Here is a 17,704-nt window from a genome sequence, read left to right on the forward strand (position 1 = left end):
AATGGTCCCAAGGTGCACAGTGGGGCGATTCTGGCAGCAGCTTGGGGGCAAAATGTTCATTCCCACATGCACGGGAGGCAGACAATGGCCTTGCCCCCGAGACTCTTCCAAAACAAGCCCAGGCAGGCATCACCTCCCACCCCTGCAGGACTGGCCCCGGCCGTGTTCCTGAGCGGTCACCATGCACACCCTCTCCCGTGCTACTCATTAGTCATGTCCCCACAGCTGTGCAGGGCATGGCGTTGAGCCAGGGCTCCCTCAAAACCACACCACATCCTGGCTCTTCCTGTGACCTCGTCCGTCATCCCTGAAACGGGCACTCAGCAGCCTCATGCACACAGTCATTACCCTGTGCCAAGCTGCTACCTGAGCCACCGGCCCAGGCCTCCTGCCTGGAGCACAGTTCACAGGCCCGCTGTCTCCTGCCTCCTAAGAGGGTACGGCTCCAGCTCCCCTTCAAGGGAGCAACTCCCTCCCTCCAGCACCCATGGCCTCTGGGAGGGGCCCCAAGTCAGCTTCTCAGTGGGGTGGGGATGCAGTGGAGGCCTCGGGAGAGGGACGCCCCTCCTCAAAGGCAGAGCAGGGGCATGGGCTCTGGACCAATCCTGCACATGTGTGTTTATGTGTACACAGGCATGTGTGTGTGTGCATGCAGGCACGTGTTTATGTGTGTGCAAGCATGTGTGTGTGCATGCAGGCACGAATTTATGTATATGCAGGCGTGTGTATGCAGGCATGTGTGTGTTTGCATGCAGGCATATGTTTATGTGCACTCAGGCATGTGTGTGTTTGCATGCAGGCACATGTTTATGTGTGCACAGGCATGTGTGTGTTTGCATGCAGGCATGTACTCAGATACATTCATACACAGGTCTATAAACACACATCATCTCTAGGTCATTCTGGAGCTTGAGTTTGAGGCTTCCCCACGTCAGAGATGCAGCAGGGTCCCCAGTCCCAGCGTGGGCCCTGCTGGCTTCTCAGGTGTGGAGGTCAGGAGGCAGCAGGGAGGCTGCCAGCTGCCAGGTGCCATGTGGTTCTTGGCTCTGCAGGCACCAGCTATGAGACTAGGAGCCCAGATTCCCCCAAGGCCTGCCCAGGAGCATCTTTGAGATCTACTGAGAGTCGGAAAGGAGCCATTGCCATCCAGTGGCTTTCACCAAAATGCTGATGGCAGGTTCCCTGAATCTCTACGACACAACATGTTTTGAGATTTCAGGAAGGCACTGGCAGGAGGGGATCAGATCTCCCCTGCACGACCAAATTCTCATTCCTCCCAGCGTAACTCAGACCTTTCAAGACTCCCAAGTGTGGTTTTTAAGTTATTTATTTATTTTTTGAGACCGAGTCTTGCTTTGTTACCCAGGCTGGAGTGCAGTGGTGCAATCTTGGCTCATTGCAACCTCTGCCTCCTGGGCTCAAGCGATTCTCCTGCCTTAGCCTCCCGAGCAGCTGGAATTACAGGCGCGTGCCACCACACCCGCTAAGTCTTTATTTTTCATAGAGACAGGGTCTTGCCACATTGCCCTGACTTGTCTGAGATTCCTGGCCTCAAGCGATCCTCCTGCCTCGGCCTCCACAAGTGTTCTACCGTGCCCGGCCCCAAGTGTGTTTTCATATTACCACCATGCATGAGTCCACGAAAAGCAGCTCGCCTTAGCCTACAGGTTTTTAGGCTTTACACAAATGTTCTCCTTCCTTCTTCATCCCACCCTGCTCTGGAAGCTCAGCTACTCCTGGTTCTCCGTGGGACCCGCTGGTGGGGCCACATCTCTCCACTGCAGGGTACTGTCTTCATTTTGGCCATTCTGAAGGCTGAGTTGGTTGCTGGGAGAACTCTAAGTGTGTGGGGTTTTCCACCAGCTCTGTGATCGAATCCCTCCACTTCTCCTGGTGTATATTTTTGTGGTTGTTCTGGAAACCCACTGCCACTTGCATTCTTGTAGGTAATAGGACATTTTTCCCACATTGCTTTAAAAATCTTCTCTTCATGTTCAACGTTCCGCTGTTTCACTCTGACATGTCTGCGTGTGGACTTACTTCCATTCCTCCTGCTCAGGACTCACCACGCTTCCTGAGGTTTATGTCTTGGATAATTCTGGAAAATGCCCAGTCATCAACTCTCCAGCATGCCCCTCGTGAACCCTCACTGTGTGAGCACTGGGCTCTTCCCTCCTCTCTCAGCCCCTGACCCTCCTTGTCCCATCCTGCCACATTTCTGTGCTGCATTCTGGGTCGTTCCCCAGGCCTGCCGTCCTGTTCCTTAATCCCTTCTCCAGCCGTGTCTACTCTGGCACTTAATTCATCCCTGGAGATTTTAATTTTAATGATAATACTTCCACAAGTTCTACATTTTTAAAATCTGTTGGGATGTTTTTTCATAGTGTGGTACTTATGTTTCTAACTCTGTCATGCTTTGAATAATTTACAATATTATAATTTGTATCAATTATTCGATTTGGCATTATTGAGGGTCTGCCCTGCCTTTGTTGTATCTCTGGACTCTTGCTATCTGTGGAATGCGACCTTTTGTGGTTCACAGTTTGCAACTGTAAGATAGTCTTTGGTAGGTCTTGATTTTGGGGAATTTTTTAGTTGTGACAAAGAATGTGGACCTCCCCTCCAAAGTGACCGACTGGGTCCCTGCACTGCACTGGCCTCCCACAGCTCGGAGTCACCCAGGGTGACTGCTCACGGCTGTCCTCAGCAAGCTTCCTCATGGCACCTCCAGGCTCCTCCCCACTGTGCTGCCCCAGGCTCCTCTCACTGTGCTGTCCCCAGGCTCCTCCCCACCGTGCTGTCCCCTACCAGTCCTGCAGTCCTCAGCAAGCTTCCTCATGGCACCCCCAGGCTCCTCCCCACTGTGCTGTCCCCTGCCAGCCCCAGAGCTCCATGGCGGGGATGTGGCTATCTGTCTTGTTCACCCAGAGCAGGGCCCAATTCAGAGCAGGCACCCAAAGTGTCATCAGATGAACACATGCCCCCGCAGTGCACCGCAGTGCCTTTCCCGTTCCCAGCGTGTGATCTCCAGACAATCTAGGCATTTGCTTTCTTTCTCACATCAAGTTACTGCCTTGATGAGACTCCAGTAAAACTTGAAAAGCTGGAGATGCAAGTTCATAGCAGTCTCAGGGGCCTGTGCCACCCAGAGACATATGACACCCGAAGATGCCATGACCTCTGCAGGGCATACCAGGGAGTAGAGGTCGAACCAGACGCAGCACAGAGCCTGGTGGTCCCAACACATTTTTAGTCTAAGAACCCAAAGAGCCTGGCTTTGTGTTTTGCTTTTGCCAAATGTGTATTTATATCACGCAGATGCAAACTCTTTCTGAAACTCCCCTGGAAACGAGACGCTGTCACCAGATGCCAAATTCTTTCTCTGAAAGTGGGTCCCTGTCCCCACACTCACAGTGGAAACACTGCCTGCTGCGTCCCAAGATGCAGGGTGGTGGCCTGGGGCCTCTCCTCAACCTCCCCTCAGGAGGACCGCGGACAAAGGACCGCCCAGGAGAGGCGCTCGGGGGCGTCACGAGGAAGCATACACTATGCCACAGCCACCCTGTACCAGAGATGGGCAGAGTGGAAAAGAGAGTGAGATGGGCACAGGGGGAAGGAGAGAGAGATGGGCACAGAGGAAAGGAGAGTGAGATGGGCACAGTGGGAAAGGAGAGATGGGCACAGTGGAAAGGAGAGTGAGATGGGCACAGGGGGAAGGAGAGAGAGATGGGCACAGGCGAAAGGAGAGCCCTCAGCAAAGTTCCCACTCAGGTGAGCCAGAACGATGGCTCTGCTGTGCGGGGCCCTCTGATGCCACGTCCTTAATGAAGTCGTCCTGGATTGGCATTCCTCCAACCTTCTGCAGTGACCCCAGAGCCTTCACAGCTGTGGGGGACACAGTCCTGGACAGCACCAAAGTGCGGGGGCACAGATGGCCTCCTGCAGTGAGGGCTCTGCTCACTGCGGGCCCACAGCTCTCATGGAGCACTCAGGGAACTCCGGAGCCCAGAAGGACCATCATTCCTCGCAGGTGTGCGGCACAGCGTCCAACCCTGGCTCTGGCTCCAGCAACCACCAGCACCCCTCAAGTCCTCAGCACCCTGATCCTCAGTGCTGGCCTGGCGCCCATCTGGGCTGCAGCCGGGCCCGGGCTGTGCCTGCCCGTGTGGGCCTTTGAGGGCCTGGGGCTGCCGCAGCTGCTCCACTTCCTAGAAGCAGCAGGTGCTGCAGAGGTGGGGCCTGTGCGCAGAGGGAGCGAGTAGCTAGAGCTCTTGGCCGACGTGAATTCATTTAGCTTCAGACAGCAGAGCACCGGGCTTCCTGTGCGGTGTGGCTATCGCTCAGGCGGGTCATCCCTGCCTCTGGCCGCCAGGGTCCACAGCGTGGGGTCTGTGAGCACGGTGCTGCGTGGCTGAGCACTGAAGTCGCGAGGCCGCAGCCCTGAGTGAGTGCCCCAGCCTGGTGAATGTGCCAAGCACAGTGAGCAAGGGACTGCACACCAAGGGGCACGTGAACAAGAATAGGGAGAACAGGGCCGGGGGCTCTGAAGAGGGCCGGGGGCTCCGGGGATGCCAGGGCTGCCTCCGTGGGCTGGCATGGGCATGGGGCCGGGGCTGGCTGTACTTCAGTGACGCTGACAGTCAGGGCTCCTGCAGGGCAAGGGGGTCACTGATGCTTACGGCTGGGGCTCCTGCCGGGTGAAGAGGGCGCTGGGCCGCAGGACACAGACTGTTCACTGCAGGCAGCTGGACATCCCTGCGAGTCCCCCACCACCTCCCTTCCCAAGAGCGTCAATGTTAGCAGGAATGGGGGTGGCCGGGGACATACCCCAACCTGGAGCCCCACCTACTGGAACTTCTGATGCTGGGCCCCTCCGGCCACCACAGCAGAGCAGCGAAAGCCCCAGGCAGCCCCTAACGCCCGTTGGTGCAGGTTCCGGAAGCTGGGAATCCCAGGCTCGTGTGTTTCTGAACCACTGCAGGCCTGTGCACCCTTCAAAAGTTCCTGAGGCGGAAGCCACGGAGTGTGGCCACAGCTTCTCAGTCTGGGCACAGCCCATGAGGCGCCTCAGGGTATAAGACCCCTGACCCTCCTCTGTACACTCACAGGTGGAGAGACCCTTGCCCAGGTCACAGGATTCTGAGGACCTCTCACTCCCCTGGGGGTCTTCCCTGGTGCATCCAAGCTGGCGCTGAGGGGCCTGGGGACTTCCTGTCCCCCTAAGGACACTGCTGGTCCCTGGGGGGCTCCAAGTGTGTGGACAGGTCCTCACCGCGGCCTGGGCCACGCTGACCTGCTGCACACTCAGGGCCTCAGTCAGAAGCACACCACGCACAGTGCTCTGGAAATCGGAACTCCGCCTTCGGGGAGAAAAGTCTCTGCAACACCTCGCCCTAAATGTAAACAAAGTTCCATGTCACTGTTGGCTGAAATAATGATTTGCGTTGACATGGAAATGTGATGGCGGAAAAAATTAAAAACCCAGCTTTCCAATCCTTTTCAGGAAGAACAGGGGTCTGACTCCAAGTGACAAAACCCGACCCTCAGGAGACGGGGCCACCGGATGCCGTGGGAGAGTCCCACAGCCACGGGAGACAACACGTGGCCCACAGCCACAGGAGACCCCACACGACCCACATCCACAGAGAGCAGCTCCTGGCTTTGCACGCCTCATGAGAGGAGACAAAGGACAGTCTAAGGCTTTTCAGCAGCTCTGGGGGTCCTTCCTCAGCACCTGCCCACAGATAAGACAGTCCAGGACAACAGGAAAAAGCTGAGCTGGGGTCAGCCGGGGACCCACGCCATGGCACTGGCCCATAGGGTCAGCCGGGGACCCACGCCATCGCACGGGCCTGTGGGGTCAGCCGGGGACCCATGCCATGGCACTGGCCCGTGGGGTCAGCCGGGGACCCACGCCATGGCACTGGCCCGTGGGGTCAGCTGGGGACCCACGCCATCGCACGGGCCCGTGGGGTCAGCCGGGGACCCAGGCCATCGCACGGGCCTGTGGGGTCAGCCGGGGACCCAGGCCATGGTGCTGGGCTGTCGGGCTTGGCTTTCCAGCCTCTCTGCTCCGCTGTGGCCCAGCCCTCAACAGCCACCAGGTCATCCATCCAGGCTGTTCGGTTCTGTACACACACAGTCGTGCCATGTAACGACGGGGATCTGGTCTGAGAAACACATCCTTAGGATATTTCGTTGAGGGACATCACGGTGCACGTACGCTCCACGCCTGGGCTGTACCGTGGGGCCACAAAGGGAGCTGGCAGGGCTGGAAGGGGCTCGGGTGAGCTGGTGAGCAGGCGGGGGTGAGTGGGAAGGCCTGGAATCAACTGGGCACTGCAGACTTTATAAATGCCAAGCACTGAGAGTAACAGAATGTCAGACTTTATAAATACTGAGCACAGACGCTGAGAGTAACAGAATGTACTGAAATGTATTTTCTCGTAATAAGTTAACCTTAGCTTATTGTAACTTTTTTACTTTACAAACTTTAACGTTTTTCAACTTTTTGACTCTTTTGTCAAATAACACTTAGCTTAAAACACATTGTATAGCTGTATAAAATATTCTGTTTATATATTCTATAAACTTTTTGCCTATTCTTTATATTTAATATTTCAAAATCTTAAAACATTTTTTGATAAAAATGAAGACAATGACACAGACATGAGCCTAGGCCCACACAGGGTCAGGATCGTCGACACTCCTCTCTGCCACCCCTGCGTCCCATGGAAAGGCCCTCGGGGCAACCACCCGCATGGCGCCTCATCTCCTGCGATAACGGCGCCTCATCTCCTGCGATAACGGAGCCTCATCTCCTGCGATAACGGCACCTTCTTCTCCTGTGATAACGGAGCCTCATCTCCTGTGATAACGGCGCCTCATCTCCTGTGATAACGGTGCCTCATCTCCTGTGATAACGGAGCCTCATCTCCTGTGATAACGGCGCCTTCTTCTCGGTGGACCTGCCTGAGGCTATTCGCAGGCACCTTTTTTTATTAAGTAGAAGGAGTGCATTACAGTGACGGTAAGAAGTGTGGGAGAGGAAACGCAGACACCAGTAACACAGTCGTTTATTGTCACTCTGAAGTACGACACACTGGGCATCCCTGCGTGTGCCAGACTCTCCCACGGCTGGCGATGCAGTGGCTCCTTCACACCAGTGCCGCCACACTGTGATGTCACAACGGCTACATCACATAGCGAGAGGAAGCTTTCAGCCCCATCGTCAGAATATCGAACTTTAATCATATATGTAGTCTGTTGTTGACTGAAACGTTATGTGACATGACTGTATACACACGTACACACACACGAGTGCACATGTGTACACACGCATGCACACACACACCACACACGAGTGCACATGTGTGTACACACACACACATGAATGCACACAGGTACACGCAAAAACACATACACCACATACGAGTGCACACATGTACATGCACACATGTACACACACACTCCCCCACAACGCACACCACACACCCTTACTTTGCTCTTCAATTCCTGACTGGGCTGAGGAATTCCAGGCCAGGAGGATTTTGAGTGTGTTGCCATCTTTACTTCTTAGCTGCAAATCCAACCACCCAATGACGGAGTCCCTTCACTGTCACCACTGAACACTCCCCAGGTGTCCCCAGTCTCCAAGAGAGACCTGCAGAGCTGCGTCAGGCCCCCGGAGCCCCCTCTGTGGTCAGCACCTGCTCCTGGGTGGCCGGGGCCTCCCTCAGGCCTCGACTGCTACGGCTAGGGTCTGCCTAAACTTTCTAACTAAAAACCAAACCACCCCCACCACACACCCACTCACATGCACATGCCTGCTCACACACGCCCATCCATGCACACCCCTGCTCTCACACACACCCACTCACATGCACACGCCTGCTCACACACACTCATCCATGCACACACCTGCTCTCACACACACACCTGCTTATATGCATATTCCTGCTCACACACACCCAAATGCATATGCACACATGCTCACACACACGCTCATGCATGCCCATGCCTGCTCACACACAAACATGCACACACCTGCTCATATGCCTATGCCTGCTCACACACTCGCTCACACCTGTTCACACACACACCTGCTCACTCGCATATGCCTGCTCACACACACACCCACTCAAATGTATATGCACACATGCTCACACATATACAGGCTCACATGCACATGCCCGCTCACACACACTCATGCATGCCCACATCTGCTCACAAACATGCACACACCTGCTCATATGCCTATGCCTGCTCACACAAGCTCGCTCACACCTGCTCACACACACCTGCTCATATGCCTATGCCTGCTCACACACGCTCACACCTGCTCACACACACTTGCTCACATGCATATGCCTGCTCACACGCATGCTCACACATGCTCATAGGAACATGCCTGCACACTCACACATGCTCACACCCACTCACACATGCACTCACCTGCTCACATGCATATGCACACACTCTCATGCATACTCATACAGGCTCACATGCATATGCCTCACACACGTCTGTGTGCACACACACGCTCACACACACTCTGATAAGCACAACCCCAAGCCAAGTTGTGGGGAAGCTGCCCACGGTTTTCGGTGGCCGGGGGCCCCTCCTTCCCATGGGGATTGAATGGGATTCCTCGGCCAGCGTCCTGCCTGGGTGGGTGCTTCAGGACTGCTCAGTGGACCAAGGCCACTTTCCCACCCTGTCTTCTGAGTTAGGAGGCCCCCAGTTTTGGCAGTGCAAAGCAAAAATAAAAGGAAATTCATGTGTGGTTTGAAATGAACTTGAACCTTCAAGCTGCTTACACGTACCGGAGCCAGGGTGTGGAGGGATGTGGGCCCCAGGCTGTCCTCTGTCCTCTGTGATGCCCCCAGGCCCATAGGCACTCGCCCCCACCCACACTCACCAGCCCTGAGCCCGGTGTCTGAGAGAAAACCCCGGGGCAGCCCGGCTGGGAATCCCCGTTGCTCACTTGTGAGCCTGTCTCCTGACAGAGGCGTCCTGGCCTGGGCCTGCCTCCATCCTCATCGGATGCGGGCTCCCCGTGCTGCTCCTGCGTCGGGAACTGTGCCAGACACTCCGGACACGTGGTCTTTACCCCCTGGGGCCTTCCCGCCTACTGGGGAGGCAGAGGTTCGCCGGACCGTGATGCAAATGCAAAGCTGCGAAGGGACCATGGCAGCCATGTGACGGGGGGATCCTGTGGGGCGGGAGGGTCCCAGCATGTCCCTGCTCGGCTACCAGCTCTGAGAAGTTGGAGGGAGCCTCGCCCTGCATGGCCGGCAAGGGGGCTGTCGCCCCCAGAATGAAGTGTGTGAGGCCCCTGCTGCAGCTGGAACAAAATACCAGACAGCAGAGGTTTCTGATTAGAAACTGCAGGTGCTGCTGTTGAATTGATAATTTGTATCTCTCTGAGATTTTTCACAAACATGATCACCAATTTCACAAGGTCTCCCACATTCTTCTTGATTACAAAGTGAAGGCAGGCAGGGCCGTGTGGACAATGACAAAGCAGTGGCTGATCCTGCGCATCTGTCAGGAGCTGTCCCGGCCGCGGCTCCCGCCGCTCCTGCAGAGACACCGGCGCTGATAAAGGAACGAGGCCCAGAAAATCAATGCACCTGAGGCTACAGCGGTTGCTAAACACACAGAAAACACCTCCCTCCAAGAGGCCGGCGCTGCGGAAACTCCCAAGCCCAGCCCTGGGACAGCCGAAGAAAATTTAATCTCTCCAAATCCTCACCAGGGCACTCCATCCTGCAGCCCTGACAGCCACACTTATAATTAATTATACAATTTCGATGGGAATATCGACTAAACAAAGCTATAAATCATAGGAAAAGTCAATAGGCATGGACACATTCAATCATGTCCCGGCCAATGATTACTACTCTTAAAATACAATAATTATTTTCAGGAGCCAGCTTGAATTAAATTTCTGTCAGACGGGTACAAGACCGGCGGTTGATGAAGGATGCGACGGACTTGGGGCTGCGTCCGGTGCAGGCACATCCATCCTGCAGACGGAGAGTTTGTTCTCCATGGCTGCGGTGCTGTGTGTTTAACCGGACCGTGGAGATGGGCTGACCATCTTGACCCTACGTCGATGGGGACAACTCCCAATTTCTGGGCACGACTGACTCGGTGTGCCGGCACCCAGGTCAGCAGGAACCCATGGGGTGTTCCCGAAGGCGCCGTCGTCCCAGGCACCGAGCAGAGAGGATTTGAGAAGCAGGACAGCAATGCCGAGCCATCGGCTCCACTCACAGCTCTTTGGAGAAATCATGAGAAACAGCCTGGGAAGGCGCCTCCTGAGCTCGGGCCGCCTTTCTGCACGGGACTCCCGACGTCATTGACATAGCGCGTGGGGCCTCCACAAGCACACGGGGTGCCTCGCGTGGCTTCAACCCCACAGGGTGTTTTTGTTCGGCATCAAATCCAAAAGTTCTCTCAAATATTCAGGTTAGTTTTCTTCTAAAGGTAGGAAACACTGTACAGTATGGTGGCTGCCAACAGCAGGGGCGTGCTCTGTGTCGAAATGCTGAGAGAAAAGGAGGGCTTTGGACCCATACAAAAGACAATTGCTCCCAGATGCTTTGGACGCACCCCTCCATGCCGTGCGCCCAGCTCCACACCGAGTGCCCCCTCCATGCCATACCCCCTCCACGCCGCAGCCCCTCCATGCCGCACCCCACTCCACGCAGCCCCAGCTGGAACCTGTCCCCCGTTACCACCCTACCTGTGGCCCACGGAGCCTCCCTCTTCCCTGTCACCTTGCTCCTTCCAGAACGTGCCATCTCTCTTGGCCGCCCTGGCATCCTCCTCCAAGGGACCCTCCACTTTCTTCACGCCCTGTGCAAGGTACCTGGAGACCTCATGGCACTGAGGAGCCAGCCCTGCTAGGGACCCCAAAAGCACTTCCTCCAAGCTCCGGCAGCCATGCAGCTGCGAGGACAGCAGCCTTGTCTCCCTCCTGGGCATCCACCTCCACCCAGACACCTCCTGGGTGCCCTCCCCCACCCAGACACCTCCTGCGCACCTGCCTCCACGCAGACACCTACGCTCCCCAGGCTCTCCCTGCTCCCCACTGATGAGGCCGGGATGTGCCACCTGGGAGTGTCCTGCAGTTGGAAGCACCCTAGGGCCCAGAGTCCCACAGGAAAAGCCACAGAGGGGCAGTGGGAGCCACAGGCAGGCCGCCCCACCAGGCTCTGGAGGCTTGAGAAGGAGGGGGGAGGGGCTCCACCAGGCGCAGGTGGTGGAGCTGGGGAGAGTGCCCGGTGCCTCCCACAGATGGAGCAGGAGGAAAGCCAGCCTGCCTGGATGGAGAGAAGAGGAGGAGACCTCAGGCTTTCCCAGGCCGATGGGGCCCTGTGGGGACAGGACACCAAGGCCTGACCCGCCCCAGTGGGGGAAGGGGCCATGGGCTCCTGCAGCAGGTGAGAGGGAATTGGCACTGAAGGCCCGGGCACCGCGGAGGCGCGGGCATCACGGGAGCCTCGGGCTCCGGGTTGATGAGGGGCAGGAGGCAGAAGTGACTTCCTGAGAGGACAGGAGGTGGGATCTGGGGGCCGTTGGGGAGGCAGTAAATGCCATCCTGGAGTGGAGGTTCTGGACCTGGGACTAGGGGCTGGCAGTATCTGCTGGGCTGGGCATGCCCCTCTGTCTGGCACTAAGAGGCTCCAGCTCTCCCTAAGCACTTTGCATGCACTGACCCGTGAGCCCTCACACCCCACGAGGGGAAACTGAGGCACGGACACCTAGCTGGCCCAGGACGCTACGATGTGAATGCAGCTGCACCGGCCTGGGTCCACCCGCCTGTGCTCCCTCACCTTTCCCATAGCCACTCCCCGATAGCTTCCTGAGGACGGGCCGCCTGCCCTGACGCAGTGCCGGGGGGACCACAGCTGGCTCGGGACAGCCCTAGGAACCGATGCCGAGATTTCCAGATCTTGGACGCTGGCTCGTTGCACACAGCATCACGTGTGGCTTGGACTCGCCACAGTGGGCGTGTTTACAGAAATAAGCTGAGGCCGCACATTGGGCCCCAGCCAGGTACTATGTGGTTCTTTACGCTGATAAACATTTGTAAATACACCAAAAATGGGACAAAAGTAGACCACAATAAAAAAATAAAATTGTGAAAAGAGTGTGTAGGCCGCCCCTCAGCGCTTGCCTACACTAATCCCTCGAAGGGAAGACTCACGATTTCAAAACCGACAGCAGGTCCAGCAGCCAGGGCTGCCTCTGGCAGGGGCCGCCTCTCCGTGGACTGACCTGAGCCTCACGTTCCCACCGACGCGCACCTCAGTTTACACACGTGCTCATGGACACACAGCGGCACACCCATCCCACAGATGCAGATATGCACTCATGTGCACATGTGCACACGCAAGCACTAGCGCACACACACGTGCCCACACACAGACCCACACACAGCAAGTCTAGTGACGGGAGTGTGGGGAACCTGCTCCCTTCAGTCTCCCACTTCAGAGTGAAGCCCGAGGTCCCGCCGGCCCACTCTGAGACAAGGGGGTTTCCTCCCCACCCCACAGCACCAGCGTCTCCCCTCACACATGTGGGGGTCTCTGAAGCTGATGGGTTGAGTGAGCGTCATGCTGCCTGTGGACAGGACAGTGACACGGAGCCTCCACCGAACCCGGCCTGGGGTGCAGGACGCACCCACCGTGTGTCCCCGGCGGTCTGCTTTGCACCAGCTCGGAGCTGAGCCCTGCAGGTGGTAGGGACAAGGCAGGGTGGTCCCAGGTAAGCAGAGGTAATGGGTGGGCCTGGGGGCATGGGTGTCCCCGGACGGGGGAGCTGCCACATCGGACCACAAACTCACCGCAGTGCCGTTGTTGTCTCGGAAAACCTCCTGGTTGAAGTAGTCGAAGAGTTTCTTTTCTAACTGGAGCATAACCTGTGAAGTCAGAGCGGTCCATGAGCACCTGAGCTCCCCTAGCCTTGTGCGTGTCCCCCGGCCCCACTGCCCTGGGCAGGCAGGGCGGCTCTGAGGGAGGCTGCAGAGTCCCGCGCAGGCCCCGTGTGTCACCCGCCCAGTCACAGGCTCCACTCACCTTCCGGTCGTTGTCCGACTCACGAAATATGAGCTTCACCACTTCATTGGTGTCAGCGGCCCGGACCGTCTGCATGGTGGCTTTTGTGCAGAGCGTCTGCAGAAAGACAGCAACGGAGATAAGTCCCGGGGGGGCCACCTGCCAATGGCAGCATCATCCGACAGCCCGCGTCAGTGGGATGGGATGGCCGGTTCCAGACAGCAGCTGGTGTCACACCCAGATTTCCACACCTGGGGTCAGGGGCCACTCCTGCAATAGCTGACCACAGCTGACCCTCACACGTGCAAAGGGTCTGAGGCTGGCTGCTCCCCAGCAAAGCGTGGCTGCAGCCGTGAGGCTACCCCAGAGCTGCTGCTGCCCACAGAGCTGCTTCGGGGCAAAAGCCAGAGCAAGACCAGCAGGCTCCGAAGGCACGGCAGCACTGAGAACAGCACAGAGGGTGCCTGTGGGGGCACCTGGCCAGCTTCCTCCCGCTCGCTCTCTCCTGTCCCTGAACTCCCTCGAGAGCTGTTTGATTGCAACAATGGGCAAGGGTTGCAGAAGGCTTGACCGGGAATGGTCTCAACAGGCTCATCTGATGAAGCCGATGTGGGAGAGACGGCTAAGGTCACACGCCTGCTTTGTGGTGTTAACTGGCTCAAACCAGTCCCTGGGGTGCAGGCTGGGGTGGGCAGGGGCCCAGAGGCAGGCGGACAGGACCCAAGAAGAGCTCGGGGCTCTGCCAGGGTCCTGAAGACCACACTGGCCAGGAGGACCAAGCACAGGGGCTGAGGCAGGAGTGCCGCAGGGTCAGGGCTGTGGCCTCTGGTGCCCACAGATGCTCAGTGGCCCGACCGGCTACGGGAAGGGGCAGCCGTCTGGGCAGCAGAGGAGAGAGGCTGAGTGAGAGCTGACCTCTCTGCCATACTGCACAGCTGAGCTGCTCCAGGAGGCACGGTCCTGGCCGGCGCAGATCACTGTGAAGGATGACATTCAGGCCTGTTTTGAAAATTCTTCTTGCCTTAACAGGACAATGCAGGGAATGATCACTGAGGGTCAGTCCCTAAAGGGAGGACAGAGCTGGAGACCTCTCCCTGGGTGGAATGGCCATGGGGAGCGCCTGGCCCCAACCCGGGGCCCTTGTGGGCACTGAGCTCTCCGAGCTTGGCAGAAGTCACGAAAACAAGAATGCCTAGGACCTCGCCAAACAAGGGAAGTGTGAGACCCACATCTGGGAGAAATCAAAGCCCCATGTGGACAGCGAGGGCCCGTGCCCACGGCAGGCAGAGGCACCCCGTGTGGACAGCGAGGGCCCGTGCCCACGGCAGGCAGAGAAGTAGGGAGACAACCCGGGAGGCCTGTGCTTACGGCAGGCAGAGCACCCCATGTGGATGGCGAGGGGCCCCCCTGTGCCCACGGCAGGCAGAGGCACCCCATGGGGACAACCAGGGCCTGTGCCCACGTGAGCAGAGGCACCCGTGGGGCCGAGGGGCCGATGCCCGTCCAGGCAGAGCACCCCATGTGGACAGCGAGGGGCCCGTGCCCGGCAGGCAGAGCACCCGGTGGAGGCGGGGCGTGCCCTGACGGCAGAGAGCACCCGCGTGAACAGCCAGGGCCCGTGCCCACGACAGGCAGAGCACCCCATGTGGAGAGGCGAGGGCCCGGTGCCCACGGCTCAGGCAAGGAGGCACCCGTGTGTGGACAGCCCAGGAGCCCACGTGCCCACGGCGAACAGAGGCACCCGTGTGTGGACAGCCGGGGCGATACCCACATCAGGCAGAGAGGCACCCGTGTGAAGCTGAGGGCCGTGCCCACGGCGCAGGCAAGAGGCACTTGGGGACAACCAGGGCCTGTGCCCGCGGCGAGCAAGGCACCCCATGTGGACGAGGGGCCCGTGCCCACGTCAGGTGAAACCCCATGTGGACAGCGAGGGGCCCACGTGCCCACGTGAGCAGGAGCACCCGTGTGGAAGGCGAGGGGCCCGTGCCCACGGCAGGCAGAGGCACCCCGTGTGGACAGCCAGGGCCCGTGCCCACGACAGGCAGAGGCACCCCATGTGGAGACAGCGAGGGCCCGTGCCCACACGGTGGGCAGAAGCACCCGTGTGGGCCAGCCAGGGCCGAGTGCCCGCGGCGAGCAGGAAGCACCCGTGTGGCTGGTTAGCGAGGGGCTGTGCCCGCGGCAGGCAGAGGCACCCGTGTGGGCAGGGCCTGTGCCCTGGCAGGCAGAAGGCACCCGTGGGAACTGGCGAGGCCTGTGCCCACGTGCGAGCAGAGGCACCCGAGGGACAACCAGGGCCTGTGCCCGGCAGGCAGGGGACACCCCGTGGGGACAGGGGCTGTACCCGGCAGAGGCACCCCATGTGGCGGGCCCGTGCCCACGAGCAGAGGCACCCAGTGTGGGCGAGGGCCGGTGCCCACGGCATGTGAGCAGAGAGCACCCGTGTGGACAGCCCAGGGCCCGTGCCCCACAGCCAGGCAGAGAGCACCCGTGTGGACAACCAGGGCCCGATGCCCACGTCAGGCAGAGAGCACCCCATGTGGAGGCCGAGGGCCCGTGCCCGGCAGGCAGAGCACCCATGCCTGGGGACAGCAGGGAGCCTGTGCCCACGGCGAGCAGAAGGCACCCCATGTGGACAGCGAGGGCCCGTGCCCACGGCAGGCAGAGGCACCCCATGTGTGGACAGCGAGGGCCTGCCCACGGCAGGCAGAGGCACCCCGTGTGGACAGCCAGGGCCCGTGCCCACGGCAGGCAGAGGCACCCCGTGTGGACAACCAGGGCCCGTGCCCACAGCAGGCAGAGGCACCCGTGTGGAAAGCGAGGGCCCGTGCCCACGGCAGGCAGAGGCACCCCGTGTGGAGAGCGAGGGCCCGTGCCCACGGCAGGCAGAGGCACCCCGTGTGGACAACCAGGGCCCGTGCCCACAGCCCAGGCAGAGGCACCCGTGTGTGGGCGAGGGCCGATGCCCACGGCAGGCAGAGGCACCCGTGTGGGCGAGGCCCGTGCTTACAACAGGCAGAGAGAGCACCCGTGTGGAGCGGGGGGCCAGTGCCTGGCTGAGCAGAGCACCCGATGTGGACAACCAGGGCCCGTGCCCACAGCAGGCAGAGGCACCCCGTGTGGGCGAGGGCCGATGCCCACGTCAGGCAGAGGCACCCCATGTGGAGGCGGGGCCGGTGCCCACAGCAGGCAGAGGCACGGGGCTTCCGCGCCGGCTGGTGTGGAGGGGAAGGCGCCCAGCTGCACCTGCCTTACACAAAAGGCCACAGGCCGTGGGTCCATTTACGAAATCCCCAGACATGGCCGAAGCCCGAGACAGAGGCAGCAGGGGGCCCTGCGGGGACGGAGAAACTGACTGGGGCAGGTGCTGAAGGGATAGTCTGAACTGGATTATATGGAGGGATAGTCTAGAATTCGATTATAGTTTATGTGTAAATTATACCTCCATCAAGCTTGTTTTTAATAAAAAAATTATTTTTGGAGACAGGGTCTTGATGTGTCATCCAGGCCAGGCGCAGTAAGTGATCAAGGCAGACATGCTTGACTGCCTGGGCTCAAGTGATTCTCCCACCTCAGCCCCTCGAGTAGCTGGGACTGTAGGTATGCACCACCATGCCCAGCTAATTTTCTTTTTTTTGAGACGGAGTCTCCCTCTGTCACCCAGGCTGGAGCCCAGTGGTGCGATCTCAGCTCACTTCAAGCTCCGCCTCCTGGGTTCACGCCATTCTCCTGCCTCAGCCTCCCGAGTAGCTGGGACTACAGGCACCCACCACCACGCCTGGCTAATTTTTTTTGCATTTTAGTAGAGACAGGGTTTCACCTTCTTAGCCAGGATGGTCTCGATCTCCTGACCTCATGATCTGCCCGCCTCGGCCTCCCAAAGTGCTGGGATCACAGGCGTGAGCCACCGCGCCTGGCCTATTTTCTAAATTTTTGTAGAGACAGGGTCTCGCTATGTCGCCCAGGTTGGCTGTGAACACCTGGGCTCAAGCGATTGTCCCATCTCAGCCTCCCAAAGTGCTAGGATTACAGGTGTGAGTAGCTGCACCTGGACTAGAAAGCTGTTTTTTTAAGAAAATAATATATGAGTTTCGTTTTATAAAATGACGACTGCACCAAAAGTAACTCTGGCTTTAAAAATTTCTCCCTGAAAGGGCCCTTGGGAGCTGGTGCTGCTGAGGGGCACCCCAATGCCCCGGGCGCTGGTCGGGGCTCAGAGCCGGGCATCAGGAGGACACCCCTGGGCCAGTGCCCGGCCTTCCTGTGTAGGTTCTGGGCGTGCGCTCAGCAGGAACTGAGAGGAACTGTAGGGCCCCTCGGCGGCCTGACCCGCCTCCTGCCAAGATGCAGCGTCCACCTCCTTGTGGCTGGTGTGCAGCGTCCCAGCCTGGGCCAGGAGGCGGCCACCCGCTATCCCCAAAGCACACTCCAGGGCAGGCCGTTGACATTCAGAGCACAGACCGGCTGATCGGGTCAAGCCTCCAAAGTGGCTTTTGGACTCATGTGTCACAAATCAGTCTGGAGCCTTCAAACAGTGTGAGGATTAGAACAAGCACCCAAACAGCCAGGGCGCAGCGGGCCACCCTGCCCATCGCTGCGTCCCAAGGAGGTCCGGCCCCATCCAGATGCTAATG

At 58.7% G+C, this 17,704-nt stretch overlaps 1 protein-coding gene across 1 annotated transcript in view; it reads right to left on the bottom strand.

Annotated features, from left to right (window-relative positions):
- The window catches only part of INPP5A (inositol polyphosphate-5-phosphatase A), a 242,946-nt gene that overhangs the window by 16,401 nt on the left and 208,841 nt on the right, over positions 1-17,704 (bottom strand). The window contains exons 10-11 of the mRNA XM_017944467.2: positions 13,092-13,187; positions 12,860-12,934 (exon numbers count right to left, since the gene is read on the bottom strand). Coding sequence (XP_017799956.1) covers positions 12,860-12,934; positions 13,092-13,187 — 171 coding nt within the window. The remainder of the gene's footprint in view (positions 1-12,859; positions 12,935-13,091; positions 13,188-17,704) is intronic.

Source organism: Papio anubis, chromosome 11 (assembly GCF_008728515.1).
Source record: "Papio anubis isolate 15944 chromosome 11, Panubis1.0, whole genome shotgun sequence".
Lineage (NCBI taxonomy): Eukaryota > Metazoa > Chordata > Mammalia > Primates > Cercopithecidae > Papio > Papio anubis.